General features: G+C 44.8%; 1 protein-coding gene across 1 annotated transcript; it reads left to right on the forward strand.

Moving 5' to 3' along the window:
* Positions 1-4,495: 4,495 nt before the first annotated feature.
* shcbp1 (SHC SH2-domain binding protein 1) lies at positions 4,496-14,875 on the forward strand. The gene is made up of 13 exons (XM_049030299.1): positions 4,496-4,835; positions 5,633-5,818; positions 5,985-6,100; positions 6,396-6,604; positions 7,319-7,414; positions 8,460-8,690; positions 8,816-8,993; positions 9,256-9,376; positions 10,649-10,780; positions 11,317-11,435; positions 12,048-12,134; positions 13,178-13,319; positions 14,136-14,875. The coding sequence occupies exons 1-13, from the start codon at positions 4,652-4,654 to the stop codon at positions 14,474-14,476; spliced, it is 2,142 nt and encodes a 713-aa protein (XP_048886256.1). The 5' UTR covers positions 4,496-4,651; the 3' UTR covers positions 14,477-14,875.
* The last annotated feature ends 3,135 nt before the right edge of the window (positions 14,876-18,010 follow it).

An 18,010-nucleotide genomic window follows, 5' to 3' on the forward strand; every position in this document is an offset into this window, starting at 1 on the left:
TGCCTAAGGGTGGGCCAACCCTGGTCTCAATGAAAATGATGGCCTTTCAAGTCGAACAATGCTACAACAGTCCTGCACTGTCTTTGTAGATCTAATCGATTGCTGAAAAAAAGGAAGGCACGCTACCCACATCCCAAAATGGAAATTTCTCCTAACCACAGTAGGTGTTTTTGTTTTATATTATAAACTCTCACTCATCCAACTTTTGTACAGTCTTGCTTCTATGCGGAGGTTTAGTGGGACACTTTTTTGTAGTGCAGGTCAAGCCCATGTAGCATTCAGACAAGCCTCACTGCCATCAACAACCCCCCCCCCCCCCCCCCCCCATCTCTCCCTTTCTAGGATCCACCCATGACTGCTGAAATGTTAAGCAGCTCTATACGTATGTAGACACAAGCCTGGGCGAAGGCAATTCACACCCGAGGCTTGAGATCACGGCCACTTGAAGTTCAGATACTGCTCTTTTACAGCAGAGTTCATTCGTTCAGATCCAGGAACATGAACGTTCATTTCCCAGATCGCTATCCCAAATGAAAGGCTGTTGTCCCAACTTCTGTTGCCTCCACTTGGGATGCGAGGGCACACTCGGCACATGTAGCCTGTTATGTCATCCCATGTGGTTACAGAGAGAGAGAGAGAGAGAGAGAGAGAGAGAGAGAATCAGCTGAGTAAGGCACAAGGAACAGACGGGCAAGGAGAAGAGTGCAGCGGCCAGCTGCCGACGCCCACGGAACGTGTGCTCTTCACGGTAGGGACTGTCTTCAGAACTGGGCGCTGATCATGTAACACTGCGGGAGCACTATTCCAATTCCTATCAGCCTCATCCCTGCTGGGGTCATTACAATCAGCCTTAAAACCCACAATCTCACGCTGCTTGGAGGATCCGTTACTATAAAAAGATGCTTTTTGTTAGCAGGCTATAATTTAAACAACCGCTAATCGACTGATCATTCATATTGTAATATCTTTTATTTTAATTTATCACACACTTCTTCCCTTTGCCTTAGTAATTACACCAGATCAGTCGCAATAATCAAAAGACTTGAATGATTACAATCAAAATAACCATGCTGAATGATTCTGTCTCATGCAACCATAGTTGCTATGAGTGACATCCAGTATGGTTGTATAAGAGCTGTTGCTTTAGTGCAGTTTGTGATTTTGGTAAGTCAAATTCCAAGTCCCAGAATAGCAATGTGGAGGTTTGCAAACCCCAGGAGCAAGGCAGAAGGTCAATGGGTGGAGCCTCACACCTCCAGGGATGGGGCAGTGGTGCTTACATGAAATTTTCACTGAGTGCCATCAAAGGCCAGTTAGAGTTTTGGGGGTGGATGTGCTCAGAGGTGGATATTTCAGGTCCAGAAAGTAAAAATCCAGACAAACATTTTGTTTCAACCAACCAGTTGAGTATACAAAGTCAGTCAAGGACTACACAACTGATTGGATGAAGCTTTCTTACTTCCTGGACCTGAACTATCCACCTCTGGCCATGCCACCCCTGGGTTGGGTGTCCCCCCAGTACTGTGTCTATGTGTAGCCTGTGATGGATTGGCATCTTGTCCAGGGTGTCCTACATCCTGCCCTTTGCTTCTTCCTGGGTTGGCCTTAGGATCACCATCATTCTGTATGGGATAATCAATTACGAATAATGTATAAGTAGATTATTTATGTTTTGTTTAGGTTATGGGGAACTGTTATTTAAACAAAATTTTGATACTGAAAATTCATTGATAAATGAAACATGCATATATTCACGACAAAGACATTTATATTTCTTCATATTCATTCACACAAATGAATAAAGAGCATTTTCGAATCCAGACTGGAATAAATGTCTGTATAATAGGCTTGGAAGTTAGTGGTCCAGAAGTCATCAAAATGCAATTTTAAATGTACTGTATTATTTAAATTGCTGTCATTCCCTATGACCAGAAGTAGCTTTAGTTCCTAGACCCATCTTCATAGAGTACTAAACACAATAAAAAGTACATGACCTTAAAATAACGACATTTTACATAGATCCAATACTACAACAAAGTTTAATGAATCTCTATGTAATCACTCTTCAGCAATTGCTTACATGCAGAGATGAAAGCGTTTGGAAGGTTTTTTTTTTTTTTTTTAAAGTAACTGTTTTTTAAATTGTGTTATGAAATATGTGCAGGGGAGCATTTGTGTAAGGCTTGTGACAGTGGACATTACATTTATAACGTTTCTAACCGAAAGCCCCAACAATCACCAACATGACGGTTGCTATGACTACAAAAGTGCAAAAGAATATATCCGTGCTTTGCGGGCCATCCTCTAATTGGGTTGTCATCACCATAACAGACTGGGAGAGTATTACCAGTCTAAATGCCAACATGCATTAGCAAAGTTTTAAATCACAGAACACCTAGCTTAAAAGACAAAATGTCTGACGTGTCTTGACTCTAGCCAGACTGCCAATCAAATCATAGCAGACACAGTCTCAGATCTGAACTCCAGATGGTGCGACTTTGGGCAGAAAATGTGTGCAAAACTGCCATTTCTCACCTCTGGGTTTTTTTTTTTTTTAACTCCCACTTACTGGTTTGATTACTGAGGTGGTGCGGAGGGAACAGCCTTTATGTGTGTTTAAGTCAAGCAGGCTGAAAACCTACAATGATTCACTGCAAACACTTCACCTTAATCTTCCGCTCTCAGTATAAACTGTAATACCCCCACCCGCTTTTTCCTAAGACAGATGTGGCCAGTCCATCTTAGTTATCACTATCCCAGTCCATACTTTGTAGTTTTACCCCACATGTGTATTCACACCCTGCTTACCAAAACAACATAAAACCTGAACTTTGAGAACTTTTCCACAACTCATCAAACAAACTAACCACACTAGACCAATCTTTCAATGTCACTGAAGGCTCCTTGGTAAGACAAAAGAAAATCCTTTTGTCGCACATAATGTCTCTAAATTGAATATGAACATCCATCCATCTATTTTCCAAACCGCTCATCCTACTGGGTCGTGGGGGGTCCGGAGCCTATCCTGGAAGCAATGGGCATGAGGCAGGGAACAACCCAGGATGGGGGGCCAGCCCGTCGCAGGGCACACTCACACACCATGCACTCTCACATGCACACCTACGGGCAATTTAGTAACTCCAATTAGCCTCAGCATGTTTTTGGACTGTGGGGGGGAAATCGGAGTACCCGGAGGAAACCCCACGATGACATGGGGAGAACATGCAAACTCCGCACACATGTGACCCAGGCGGAGACTTGAACCCGGGTCCCAGAGGTGTGAAGCAACAGTGCTAACCACTGCACCACCATGCCGCCCTGAATATGAACAGACTTGCCTATTTAATTTAATATGCTTACATAACACTCTGAACTGGTACTGCCGTACCAGTATGACACCGCATGCATGCTGTTTAAGTGTCCTTGAAAATTAATCTTTATTAATCATTATTATGTAATATGCGATTAAAAAATATTCTATGTGGTATATGTTGCTGTTTTGAGTACAGATGACTCAGAACACGTATACGGCTATGTCATCCGAGTTCATAATGTTAGGGAAAAACCTGAACGAAACTGGCGACTCTTTGCTGCCACCAGCTGGGAATAACAAGCAGGCACACCGCCACCAATTCCGTAATTTAATCATTATGACTTACTACAGAAAATTTAACAAGAGGTCATTAAACGGCAAAAGTAGCCAATTTACCAAAACCTATTAAAGTGTAACAAGGGAGCTGCATAATATTTGAGTAATTTGTAAAATATAATTTGTCTTTATGTTTAGTCGCGCCTGCATCACTTATCTTAGTATTACCTACAGTAACAATGGCTTGTGAAATTTGTATTTGTGTGTGAAATCAAAAAAGTATCACTATGGGGCCAGACAGCCTGCAGCATTTTACAGGCAATTCAATACGCCTGTCTTCTCCCAGCAAGGCTCTATCATAGGGGATTCTTCAAATCGATTTTCCCTCCACTTTCAGCATAGTAAATTATACACAAGGGCCGATAGATACCGAGGTCCAAGGGCGAGTCCCAAAAGTCGATCTCCATGACAACGGTAATCTCTGAGAAGAAAGCATTGAGCCGTTAAAAATCACAAAGAAAGTACAATTAGATTCTGTCACATGCTTGACTGAACGGTCTGCATTTGAAAAGTCTTCCGTATCTCCAGTAATCACCAGCCTGTTGCTCATTGATGGATTACGTTGTTAAACAGCGATGCAGCCACAAAAAATAAATAAAATTGGTGCCTCCTCAAGTTAAATCGTATTATAAATAATTCGATTTGAACAGATCGTTTCCGAAGTTATCATATCGATAACTTAAGCCTAATTATGTCTAGGATGGACTGCTGAAAATCAGCTATTTTATTTTTCGCTTTATTTTAGAAATCGCTTCATAAACTCGGATTTTAGCATAATTTTGAAGTACAAGAAAACCAATGCGAACGCTCCGAACTTCCGTGACCGGAAGTGACGCACATGGAACGTTTCTTATTGGCCAGGCTTCATGCGACCGGGGAAATTTTGAAATTCTCCTCAGAAGGAGCAGCGACTCTGAGGTTTCTGTCAAAACAGCACAGCACCAACGGCTATAGCATATTAGAGCATTTAAACAGGTTTTCCCCACAAGAAATCTCCAAACGATGGCAGACGATGAGGTCTGTGTCGCTACACCCCAGCCGGAGATTGGAGAGGGGGAGTTTGTCAACGAAGATGGAGGAGAGGAGGCTCCGGGAGGCGAATGCGCTTTCAGGGAGAAGGCTGCTTCGGAGGCGGACGCGGAGGGGAGTCGGGAGACACAGCGTGACCTGCTTCACGTAAAGCAAGGTGCTTTCATAAAGCTCCACTCTTGGCAAAGTGCCGCTGTTAGTCAGATAACTGTGCAAATGGGGCAGGCGGAGAGCGGAATACCCAGGCGAACGGCTGTGAATTTGTAATTTATCATTTCCCTTACTCTTGTTCCAGTTTTGCGAAAGACAAACTCTTCTTAATTGCCTTGCCAGTTCTGTCCCGTCCTTGCTAATGTCTTGTTTTCCATGTTCACGGGACCTAAAATACCTGAAACGTCCGGGATTTCTCATTGTTTCATGCTGACATTTGCTTTCCAGGTTTCATTTTCATTGCAAAGCAAAATATAGTTAGCAGCCGCCTCTTTAAGGGCAGTGCAATATGATAGTCTGATGTTTGTATTTCATGTTATTGTATAGTATTTAAAAACCAATAAATAATCTTCGAGTATTTAGCTTTTGAATTCTGTTTGTAAAACTGTCACCCCCATATTCACAGAACATGCTCTCCAAATAGCTGTTGAAGTCCCAGTTTTACGTTTTAAATACAGATGCTGTCAGACAGATGTATGCCAAACAGAAGTGTTTTTATAGGACTCTGGTAGGTAGCTTTTATCCAAGCCAGACTAACGGTAACTTTGAATCTGGTCTCCGAATAAAAAGTGGTATTCATTAGCAGTAGGCAAATGATGACCTAATAGTTCCTGGACTTCATTTTGTTTTTTTCTTCTAAACAAAGAGGACTGCCTCCTGGCATTCATGTGATTTATGTGGTCTGTTTCTGTGCTTAGCTCTCTGGGAAATGTACTCTACTTTACTCCACCCCTCCTCCCAAAGGTCTTTTTCAGAATGAAGGAAATGGTGACGATGATGACAGTGGCACAGACTATGGCAGTGGAGACAAGCCCGGTACCTTTCTGAAGAAGGCAGAGCATGTTGGAGATGGAGTTCTGCCAGCAACCTTCCAGACAATTCAACTGCTGTTCTATGAGAGGTTTAAAGCTTACCAGGATTACATGTTAGGTAATCCCTGAACCTTCAGCAGCCATAACTGACACAAAGGTGTTTCTTTGTGTTTATTTTTGATAAAGATGAGGATCTAAGCTTGTTCTCTTTATGAATGCGTAGCTGACTTGGTAATTGAGTACCTCACTGCAGTAGTAGCTGAGAGTGGCGTTGTACTTTGTAGGGGACTGCAAGACATCAGAAGTAAAAGCCTTCATAGCGGATTACCTGGAGAAGGTGGTGGAGCCCTGTGATTGGCAGGCCTTGTGGTGCACAGAGGTGTTCGACGTGCAGGTGGAGGTCAGTGTTTAGGTGTGCAGGCGTTAAGCTCATCCCAGCTGCTCAGTCGACAGCAAATGTGATTGCCCCAGACAGCAGCAGAAAGGTCGTAGCTAGTGGAAATAGGCTTCACAAATAGCGTAGGTCATGAGGGTAAAGCACAGACACAAGTAAAAAAAAAAATATATAAAAAATTCTTAGTGTGTGCATCACTGAAATACATTAGTAGTTTTCTTTGAAACACTGATTTTTGAATTTTAGAATATTTGAAGTTTGTAAAGTTGTAGCAGAGATCAATGGTGGATTGCCCTCGCAGGTGGTGGACGTGGACTATGTGGGGCTGAAGGCCTCTGTGGAGCTGGTCCTGCCCATGCGATGTGTGGTGCGGGGCTGTGAAATCAGTGAGGAGGCCATGCGAGACCTGCTAGAGGCCACCCAGCACATGGTGCCCCTGCAGGAGCTTCACACGGTCTATGATGAGTCAGGAGACTTTGACCATACGGCACTGGCTGTGGAGCACCTGAGGTATTCTTGGCCGCCTACCTCGCTTTTGGTTAATTTCAAACAATAGTAAACATTACATTGTGCGAGACAGGCATGCAACCCGTAGGTAATACTGCTGAACAGCTGAGGTAACAAGGTCCTGAACATTTGCAACGGTGGTTGATATAGTGACTGCAGCTCGTTGCCGTCTCGTTTGTTATTAGGTTGGGTGTGTTTGGTATCAGTAAACCAACCCCCAGCAATCTGAATTTAGTCTTTGTCTTTCTTAGAGCTTCTCAATCCAGCTACCCCAGTTGGCAATTAATGTATTCAGGGCATTGTTGCATATGTAAATCTACAGAAAAGGTAGCAACTGACTTAAAGGACAACCTACCCCTCATCTGTCTCAAGGGGTGAAGGAATCTAATGCTTCTCAGTGTTTGAGTGTCACCGATTGAGTTTCAGATGGCCTCTGCTTGTGATGCTGTATAAAAGACCTGTATAAACGACCTGAAAATCAGTTACCAGAGCACTGTTGGATATACACTGCTTGCAGTCTGCAATCTTTGAAATTATTATCCTCAGAACTTACAATAATGTGAATTCGAACGTGGTCAAACAACATGCTTTCTCTTTCCTGTGTCTTTTAGACAGACTGGTAATGGCCAGTTTGAATGTTGGGTGGGGACTGCTGCTTGAAGTGGAGAGCCCCTGAGACGACATTGTGGAGTAACTGGTTTTTTGTGGCTCTTCTAGGTTTTTCTACAAGCACATCTGGAGAAAGTGGGACGAGGAAGACGAGGACGATGACTTTGACTACTTTGTTAGATGTGTAGAGCCTCGCCTACGGCTGTAAGTCTGAGGTTGTGTTCATTCAGTGGTGCAGTGTTTGTTTAGGTCAGGTCTACAGTGACACTCGCGCTAAGGCTGTTCTTCGGTGTGGTTTGCTGTATGTCCACTAGATGGCAGTGTCTGCAAATTGATTTGTGGCACAACACACTTCCCTTTCCTCATTCCACGGTAACATTTTTACAGCTAGTTGCTTCACTGGATGGAACGACAAGGCCAATCTGCAACCTAGAATAGGGGTGGGCTTTAGGGTTTAATAAAAAGGCAGAAGGAACGTGGCTCCTAAATCTCTGGCTTTATAACTTTACACCCAATAGGAATCATTTGTAACCTGTCCAAAGACTCCAGCTAAGCTGCTTGTCTTGCCTTTTTCACCCAATCCCCCCTTTTGAAAAATATTTAATGCCATGCATTTTGATGTGTAGTGCCATTTAAAATACTCACCCATAGTAAAAATTGATTGAGTGTTCATAAAACTAGGCCTGACCTTTACTGCTAAAAATGATAGGCCCCTTATTCCCAAATATAGCAAACCACACCAGACAGATGCGGTCACATTGGCCAAAGCAAATGTGCCGTGCTAGTGTGTAATGGGTGTTGGCCTCATGGCCTTTTGCAAATCATTGTTATATTACCACTTATTTTATACACTGTTGTGTAGTGGCTCATCCCCTCGGTGGCCAGGTGTTTTTTAATAGTTAATTGCTGACTTACCAACCACTGAGAAGGGCACATGTATGTTCTTTAGCAAATGTGCAGTACTTGTTTGGAAACAAGGTACCCCCGCTGTCCTTCAAACCTGCCGCCTTTGTTTACCGCCAGTGAGCATCATGCCTGTGCTTGCTGATGGGGGGAAGTGCCGTTTGTTGTCTTTCCCTGTGACGGTGACCTTGTTCCACATCCCATTTACAGATCTCCTGACAAGCAGATGCTTGCGGGCCTGTGTGAAGCGTTTCCCAGCCCCCCTCCCCCCTTGTGCTCCTGTCTTTGCTTTATGGCATAGATGCAAGCTTGTCTCCCCCCTCCCATGTCCTGCCTATATCCGCAGGTACTATGACATCCTGGAGGACCGGGTGCCGGCAGGTCTGGTAGCCGAGTACCATTCTCTGCTAGCCCGCTGCTTGGAGAAGTTTCAGGAGTTCTCAAGCCTGCGCAACGACATCTGCAGCGACTCTGAGTCGGAGCTGGACAACGTCTCCATGGTGGAGGGCCTGCGGATGTGCGAGCAGATGGAGGCCCTGAAGCGCAAGCTACGAATCATCGAGAACCCGCTGCTCAGGTGGGCGGGGGCCGCTCCTGCACCGTAGCCGGCGGTAGCTACCACGATGCTCTGCCAGGATGTGGGCGTTAGCAGAGCGAGAAAACAAATGTTTGATCGGGAGATGTCATCCCAAATTCCTGTAGGCACGTTTTGGGCTACAAGGTGAACTCGGGGCAGCAATCGTACAGCGCAAAGGGCCAGCGCAAGGGCGCCGGCCGGGTCGTGCACGTGGTGTCTTCTTCCATGACAGTGGGCCAGCTGCAGACCTTGATGGTGGACAAGCTGCTCCCCGACTTCTCTGGAGAGCAGTTCGAGCTGCAGGTGTGTCCCCAGCTGCCTCTTGGCACGTTTCTGATTTAGCAAACCCTTTTTTTTCTTATATATGCACTTCTGCAGTTCGTGAAAGTCGACCCTGCAAGGGGTGCCACTCTAAATCCTGTAAATATTTCATTGGGGAGCTCCTCCAGGAGATCCTTCATCTTCCAATCAGGAACGCAAAGTGAGACTACTGCACTACTGATTGTCAGCTGTGGGCTTTCTAATATGTTTCTAATAGGTTTTTTACACAATTCTCTTCCCCAAGTTTCATGGTGACCTGCTGCTGGCCATCGATGCCTGCTATGAGGGCGACGTGGTCATCATCTGCACAGGCCACTACCTCGTCAGTCGCTCCATCAACATTCCTGACTCCATTGAGGTGGAAGGTAAATATCATCTATGAAACTGTACTGCGTACTGGGAGCACGGTCTTGTTCTAGCTCTGCTTAACCAGCGGTATTGCTTTTTAAGCTAGGAATGTTGTGAGTAAGACTTCATTAAATATGTACTAGGGTGGCTTTCACTGCCAGCATTTTTCTGCTTAAATGCCCGTTTTTGCACAGTGCTCTCACTGAAGAGCATCTCCAGTGAGCTAATGCTGACTGGGTACTGGGGTCCATCCAGGCTCCTCCCTCTATCTCTGGTATCCTGTTCTTTGGCTGCATCGTCAGCTGGGTATCAGATGCTGCTGTTGCTGAGAGGCAGCAAAATTCTGCCAAACAGAAGATGTTTGGGGGGGCCCTTGTCTCCGCTACGTAAACCTGTTTTATCAGCTGTCTGAATGTGGGTTGTGTTTGGTTCTAGCTGCAGTTTTACAGGCAATAAATCAATCGACGGGGCATATCACGGCAATGCCCGAGTGCCATCTTAATTTTCAAAAGTAAGAAAGCCCCTAGGTTTTCATAAAAACTGAACATGAAGCCGGCGAGTGAGGCCGGGGGAAGTGAATCGTGCCCAATGGCATGGCAAGCGTAGCATGAAGGTGTGAGCAATGCGCCAGGCTGCCAGGGTTGGTGCTGAGGCGATGTCAGGCTTTCTAAGTGAATGCATGCTCTTTGTGTCCGGTGGACATAGTGCTGGCGTTCGTGGAGGCTTTCAGTGGCTGTCTCTCCCGTCCTCTCCCTCCACAAAGGCAACCCTAGACACTAATAAAGAGGCTAGCAACCATGAACTCTGTGCTGCCGTATTAGGCCAACACTAGATCACCGTGGAGACATTCTTTGTGCCAAATCTGCATTGATGTGGAGACGGACTTGGTACTGTCTTTATGTGTGAATATTTCAAATGATCTCTTGCTTCCATTCAAACCTGCCGATTTAATGTCCACTATTCTGAGCTCTTTCTGTGAAATGAATGTTGTTGAAAAAGGTCCAAAGACTCGGCTAGGTTTTAGGAAGGTTTTGGTAGTTAGTGGAAGATGGTGAGCTCTCGTGATGGCAGTCAGATGCCCTTTTTTGTGCCAGAAAGGAAGAGGTGACTCTTGTTAGGCTAATTTATTTTTTTGTCCTTTCTTCTGTTGCGCTCAGAAATGTGAACTGGGCCATTGACAATAAGACAGGAAATGAAAGGCTGCAAATTGTAAACTCACCGCAGTAAATTTTACCTTTTGATGATATTCTGGCTGCTTTCCTAAAGCCTGTTTTGTGGTCCCTCCTTAGGCTTTGGCTTGTCTGATGAGGTGGTGATCGAGAAGAGAGGCAAGGGCGACGCTTTCATAGAGTCGACTGCCGCCAATGCAAAGATATCTAACCTGAAGTTCATCCAGCATGACGCCATCGAGGGCATCTTGTGTGAGTATGGAAACTTCCGGTGCCCTTGGTTCCGCATGACCGGTTTTCCTCACCTCCTCTTTGAGCCTCTAATGCGGTTCATAAATAAAAAAGGATCCACGGATGTTAGCCACTGGCAGTGTTAAGCAGCTATAAAACGCTCTATCGACCACTGACTGTATGCTGTGAGAGACCATCTGTTGGCCTGTATGATGTGTGACCCTATTCTGGCCCCCACTCCCCCCTACCCAGCATACAAATATTCATACAAGCGAGTGATTAAGCACTGTCATTTTCCAGCCCTTCCAAGGCAAAGAATGTCAGAATTGTATTTTTCTATTCTGCGTCTTGGTGTTTAGGGGTTCCAGTACATCTTTTACAGTGAGAATGGATTAGGGCATCTTTCTGTGCCAGGGTGCTGTTGGACCTGGTGCAACCTCTTAGGTCTGCAGGAAGTATCACTATCTCTTTGGGTTGTGTGATCCAATGATTACCTACAGGCCTAGGATGTTGGCACCCGATGTTCTGTCTGAACGTTCTGCCCCTTGCCGTCGTAGGTGTCCGTCAGGGCCGGTTGGAGATGGAGAATTGTGTCCTTCAGTGTGAGACGACAGGTGTGATTGTACGCACCTCAGCCCAGCTGACCATGAATATGTGTGACCTTTATGGGGCAAAGGTGAGCCCCCCCCCCTGCTGCCATACTGCTGTCATTTTAATGTCCCCCCCAAACGTTTGTTCTATTTACGATCGGCTGAGAGGGTTTTAGGATGTAGGTGAATCTCTGCTTTATTTCTCCCGCTTTTTGTTTCCTCATCCTTGGCTTTTTGTTCATTTTGACTCGTGTTCATGCTGATCTGCTGATCTCTTCATCCAATAGCAGAGACCATCTCTGTTATGCATGCTGTGCTGGGTGTTTAACCCCATCCTTTCTACACCCTGATTATTGATTGTCATGACTGGAAGTGGAACACTACAGTCACCCGGTAAAGTTCAGTTTGAACTCCCACCTCTTGCTGACCGTTTGAGTTTGGATCCCGGAAGTTATGGGGGGTGGTTTATGGCTCAGCAGGTTATGATGCCTTACCAGTGATCGGAAGGTTGTCTTTTCAAATCCTGAGACCGGCAGAGTGATTTCAGCGTTGGGTTTTTAAGTAATTCTCTTAACCCCCAACTGCTCCAGGGACGGCTTGACCCTGCTTCCTCAACGAATGTATGTCACTTTTTGCTAAATAAATCTAGATGTAGTCATGTGGTCTTGACTTGTTTGTGATTCGCCGCTGTGTTGCAGGGGGCCGGCGTTGAGATCTACCCCGGCAGCATCTGCACTCTCGTGGGAAATGGCATCCATCACTGCAGAGAGGGAGTGCTCATCAAGGTGAGCCAGGGGGTGCTGATTCGGCACCGCGGGGCTGAAGGCAGCCCGTCTGTCCTGGACTTTGATGGGCGACTGACCCTGTCTGCCCTGAGCCCCAGGGGGGGGCCCTGTTTTTGTAGCTTTAGACCTTGGTTATGTCGTGGGGGAATATCTAACTCTGGAATGTATTGTGTAAGTTAAGTGGTGAAAACTGCTTTTATACTAGTGCTGTAGCTACTCTCTGTATTAAATGAAATTGAAATTTGTAGAGTTCTAATGCACATTGGAAACACCTGTGTATTTTAAACAACCCCCCCTTACTAGGAAGTCTGGAAGTTGTTTAAAACATCAGACATAAACGGTGTAGCTATGCAATACATGCCATTTTAAATGATGTCATTTAAAGAAATTTTAAACTTGTAAAATGCATTCTGCTGTATCGCCATGTGTATTTGGCCGTCTAATTCCTGTGGTGAGCAAGATGGGATCTCTTTCCTTTGGTGTACCATATGTGGGTCATTCCTTTCAGCAAAATTGGTGCACTCAAGGCCTCAACTGTGCGAGCTCATATCATAGGATCACGTGTGCAATCGTTTTCTAGTCAGTGCGTCACGCAGTCAGAGGAGCGTGGAATTGCAATCGCGAGGCCCTTTGGCCATGTGACAATCGCTGCCCACTCGAGGGCCCCAATGGTAATCCGATGCTTCTGGTATTGCGTTTTTGTGTCTCTAAGCTGGCTTCAGTGCTGCAGGACCGTGTTGTGTGGTAACATCTTGTGAACCCAAATAGAATTTTGTGGACAAGGATGTAATAAAGGGGAGGGGGCTCGGGGAAGTGAAAAAACAAAGGGTGGAGGTGTTATTTTAATTACCTTTACAAGAGTCTTATGTCCTTATCTCCCACCCAGAGGCTTAGCATGGTGCTGTTTGTATAGAGTGTGAAAGCAGACTGATAAAGACCCATCCATCTTCCTTGTCCCAGCACTGCCTGACTTATTCAGCAGACTGAGTGGTGGAACAATTGTCTACAAAAAAAAAAACTCATTTACTTTATCCCCTCCCCAGGATTTTGCGGACAAGTTGGACACCCTTCCTAGAATCACCATGGTCAACAACGTGATCCACAACAACGAGGGTTATGGCGTGATCTTGGTGAAGCCGGCCGACCTCCCCTCGGACAGTGGGGTTGTTGGGGGACACTCTGCAGGTATCGGCTCCCCCATTTCGGTGTATGTCCAGGCCTGTTTCCCTTGATTCGTGATGGCATCCGATACCAAGGAGCAAAGTATTGAAATTAGAATGCATCTGTTCTGATGTTTACCCCACCTGTGTTTTACATAAATCTGCAACAGTTTCAGTGTTTAACATATTAAAAATGTGATGACCTGGGCAGGGGCAGGACTGAATGAAACTATGTTGTAGCTAAATTAAGCCCTGCGGATGCGTGGCTAGAGGTAAGAGGGGCTCCTCAGCTCTTGTTTGTCATCTGCCGATGGAGTTTTCATCGGTATTGCTCCTGGAAAACATCCCAATGGACACCACAGGCACTGAAGAATGGATAGATGTGGTTTTGAAACCTTCAACAGGAACAGGAAAGAATGCGTTTCAGGCAGAGCTTCCTGTATGGACTGAATGTGTGTGTTGCTGTGCGATTTGCATTCTCCAAAATCTGCCTAATTACTCACCAGTATTTTTGAGTGAGTTTCTATAGGTCATGCTGGTATCAGTGGTGGAATTTGGTTTCCTCCTGAGTGGTAACAGTATTCCAGAGAGACCTCAAGGGGTATCTTAGATGACTCAGGCTTAGTGTTCAGTCATTTTAAGGAATGTAATGGCTAAACCACAGTGCGCCCCCTCCATTTAAATTGATCCCTTTTCTCCGTTTACAGTTGCTATGGACAGGTGTTTTGTGTGACGTGACTAAAAGGATCTATCATGTGGGAATGGGTATTGTGGGAATGGGCCTGATCTTCTTCTTTAGGAGGCTGTCTGACCTTTGAATGTGAAACTGTCGCTCCCTCAGATGAGTTGGTGAGTCCCAAAAAGGCGGCACATGACTCTGAGTCTGGCCCGATGAAACCAGGCAGGGTCCAGGTTGAGGTTCCCCTTCTGGTGTTGGAGGAACCCCCCATGGACTCTCACTACTACGACGTACCCCCGGACATCACCGAGGGCAACGACGCTATCAAGAAGGAGCTGGTGGCTACGTCTGCTAAGAAGAGCCAGCGGCAGAAATGTGCGATGAAGGACCTGGGCGTGACGCAGGCCGATGACAACTTGCTGTCTCAAGAGATGTTCGTCTCCATCCAGGGCAACCAGTTCAGGAGGAACGGCAAGGGCAGCTTTGGAACCTTCCAGTACTAAGTGGCCGGTCCTTCCTGTCCGCACAAAAGGCACTGTTACACTTTATTTCCCAGTCTTTCCAGCCCATTCGAGCCATCAAACGGATGCACTGGTCTAGTCGGTGTGCAGATGTGATGTTTTAGTACATTTTAAAAATTACCTTTTAAAAATATATATTTTAATTATTGAGTTGTATTGAATAAACTGAATCGCTTGAGTTGTGTCCATGTTCACAATCACCCTAGTGTGTGTAGTTTATTTACTGATATCAAGATGAATTTCTATCCTCACTAGTGTTCATCTTCATATGTATATGCCTGAATTGTAAGCACATGCCTAACATCTTTGCAGCTCTTGGAACTTCCGTTTGAAATTAGCATTCAATAAAATGTGGGACCTTGTGCAGTCCTTCTGATGGCAGTCTTTGGTTGAGACAGAACAATTGTTTCTGGAAGTCTGGGTTCTTGTGGTTGGGGTGGGGGTGCGGAGGTGCCAAGTATTGGTTTGCCTGGCTTCACATCAAAACTTTCCATAAACTTCTTACTCACAACTTGATATCACTCTAATTGAAAATTGATTACTTTGTGGTGGAAGTCCGGTAAAACCACGTGTCATTTGGAATTATTAGACTTTCGCTTTCTTCTTTTGGAGAGTGTTAAAACTGACTAGCATTAATTAGACTGGGTTGCATGGAGGCGAAATGAAATCATTCCAGTGGGTATTTGAAGAAATCTGGGTAAAGCCTTCAAGGCCAATTGCTGTGGCCTGGAGTAACTTTATGGGTTTCCGTTTTAGGTTTGCTTAAATTTCTATGCTTGCTTTTCAGTGTGGTGAAGAAGCGAGAGACCTGAACAGATAGGTACCCTTCATTGGTCCCTAGGGGAAAGTCCTATAATGTGCTTCTGGGGTATTGCACCTACATTCACAGGCAGCAAGATTGAATCTGTGGTGACTGTATATCCAGCAGCTTTGTATATCAACTCTCTTATGAATCTCTACTTTCATGTGCTCCCCCCCTTTATAAAAAATGCAATATCCACTTGCATATCTGTGTAATCTGAAATGTTTTCTCTGTGTTCTGAGTGTTATCCTTTGCTATAGGATTCAAGGTCTCAAGGAATCCCTTGGTTTTAAGTGCAGTGGCTATATTGTTAGGTAAAAAAAAAAAACCTTGTTATAGTTCATTACTGATTGCTTTCAGACACTGTGTAGAATGAGGTTTAATTAAGCTTTTCAGAAGCGAACGGTTTGGAAGCAAGTTTCTTGTACCTATTTCCTATTTTTTTTGTTTATGAAAAAAAAAACAACAACCTGGATTTGTAACAGAAGGGGGAAATGGATGCCTGTGAAAAGTGACTAACCCGGTCCGACCTGAGTATGGTGGAAGGGGGCCAGGGTTACTGAAGCAGAAAAAGCAATAAGCACCAGGGCAGTGTTGGATTGCGACTCGCTGCAGGTGAACCGAGGGAGGCGGGGCCGCTTGGCCAGCTCAGAGTTCCCGGGGGTACCCCGTCTGTTCCTACATGACCTCTGGGTGATTAGAGTGGAGCGGTGCTTTCAGTCTAATCACTCTCTTTACTGAGATCATTGGCATCTGCCTGATGCTGGAGGGGGCTGGGAACATGAGACTGAGTACCCACAATGCTCCTGGGCAGCTGATGACACTATTAAACCCATTCTGGTTTTGTTTGTCGAAATGCTGTTTAAACTAACCTTGTTGAAATGTCATTGGTTATATATGTGTATGTAGCTGTATATACTGTGTGCCTATGTGTATATATAATATATACACACGTACTTTTTACGTGAAAGATTTGCGAAAAGCAAATGTTTTGTTGTGAATATTCCCTATACTTAGTGGTGCAGAAAGTGGCCAGTTTTTAGTTAACGGTGCATATACTTTCTATTTTCCTGGGCTACTCCTATGGTAAATTGCACTTAATAGCTTAATAAATCATTTTTTGAGGGAATTCACTTTAAAATGTCATCTGAGTGAAAATCCGAACAGCTTGGACTCCCTTCTTCTATGCAGCTCAAAAAATTTTAAAGGCTCTAGTTCTGTGTAAATGTTTGCTGGGTTTTCAGGACTGTAAACTGTACTTCCTTTCCAGCAACTGTGATGTTTGATTTGATGGTTAACAGGGATGCTGCTAGTGATTTTGGACCCCTAACTCGGACCAAACCAGTTATGTTTCAAATATTTCAAGGGCCTTGTCAATCAAGGGCCTTTTAATCATCCTATTTTCCCAACTTTTTGGTGCTGCTGGTTACAGCCAGTTAGGAGGAGGATGCTTTTCCTGGACGACATGAAGGGGAAGGCAGACATCTGTCAGGGCTGTTATACACACTGACACGCACACAGTTTTTTTTTTTTTTAAACACTGAACCGGATGGACTTAATGCTCCACACTCTGCTATGCGTCAAAGTGATTCCAGTGGCGGAACAGATCGATAGTCTACACACACGCACACATACACTTGGTAGGTTGTTCTCCACAGTTTGCCCATTTAATGACTGCAACGGCTCACACCATCTGTCATACTCCGCAAGCACGGCAGGGGGCCTCTTCAACTGGGACCGGATTTAAAACCGTAATTGTCAGCTCCTGATCCGGTGTTATCTGCCCCCACCCCCCCGCTAGCCCTGCACTGGCTTCTCGTAGCGACCCCTCTGGCTGATGCTTTTTCTTTAATTACAGTGCAAGCTGTCGTTCCAATGATGCAGATGTTAACCGAGTTTGGCCTAGTCTGGAACTGCATCTTAAAATTGCTTTGGAGGCTCATGCTTGCATTTTAAAAATGAATTCTGGAAAATTGCCAGTTTAACCTGATGGTGTGCATTTGAATATTATTATGTATTTATTTTTAATGCAAAGGGTAACTTAGGTCAGATGAGATGAGATGAGAGAGAACTGTATTGATCCCTGTGGGGGAAAATCTCTTTCTCTAGTAGCAGAGAAATAACTGCAACAAAGGATAACATAAGTAAGAATAGACAATTATGTGACAGAAAATGTTTTGACAGTGATTTACCTTAAGTACAAAAATATACCTTCATGTGTTCACTGCTATACATAATCATTAAAGAAACTGGTGGAAAATTGTAAGTTGCAAATATGTGAAGTACTAGCTGTGACGTTATGGTAGGTGTGACGTTTAAACATCGGTTTAATATTCCTTAGGCTTCCCCTTTGAAAGCTCCACATGTGATTTTGACGTTGACTGACATTATGGACAATATGTTTTCCATGGACCAAGCCTTTTTCATTCTTTCAGTTCTCTCTTTAGTTCTGTCCAGCATTACTAGAAGAACTGATTCTCTGTGAGTACCCGTAAAACTGAAGGCAGTTCCTGGTTTTGTTGCTGCCACCCATCCCCCCCCCCCCCCCCCCGGATGACGGACACTTTAGACTTTATTCTCCAGCAGGCCACCGGTCCATACAAACCTTTATAATGAGACAGCAAACAGTCAGTGGGTGTGGAGTTGTGCTTTATTTTTACAGGGATTACCATGTGGTGTGCTACATTCAATTACTGTGAGCTACACAAGGAAAA

This window comes from Brienomyrus brachyistius, chromosome 11, assembly GCF_023856365.1.
Source record: "Brienomyrus brachyistius isolate T26 chromosome 11, BBRACH_0.4, whole genome shotgun sequence".
Lineage (NCBI taxonomy): Eukaryota > Metazoa > Chordata > Actinopteri > Osteoglossiformes > Mormyridae > Brienomyrus > Brienomyrus brachyistius.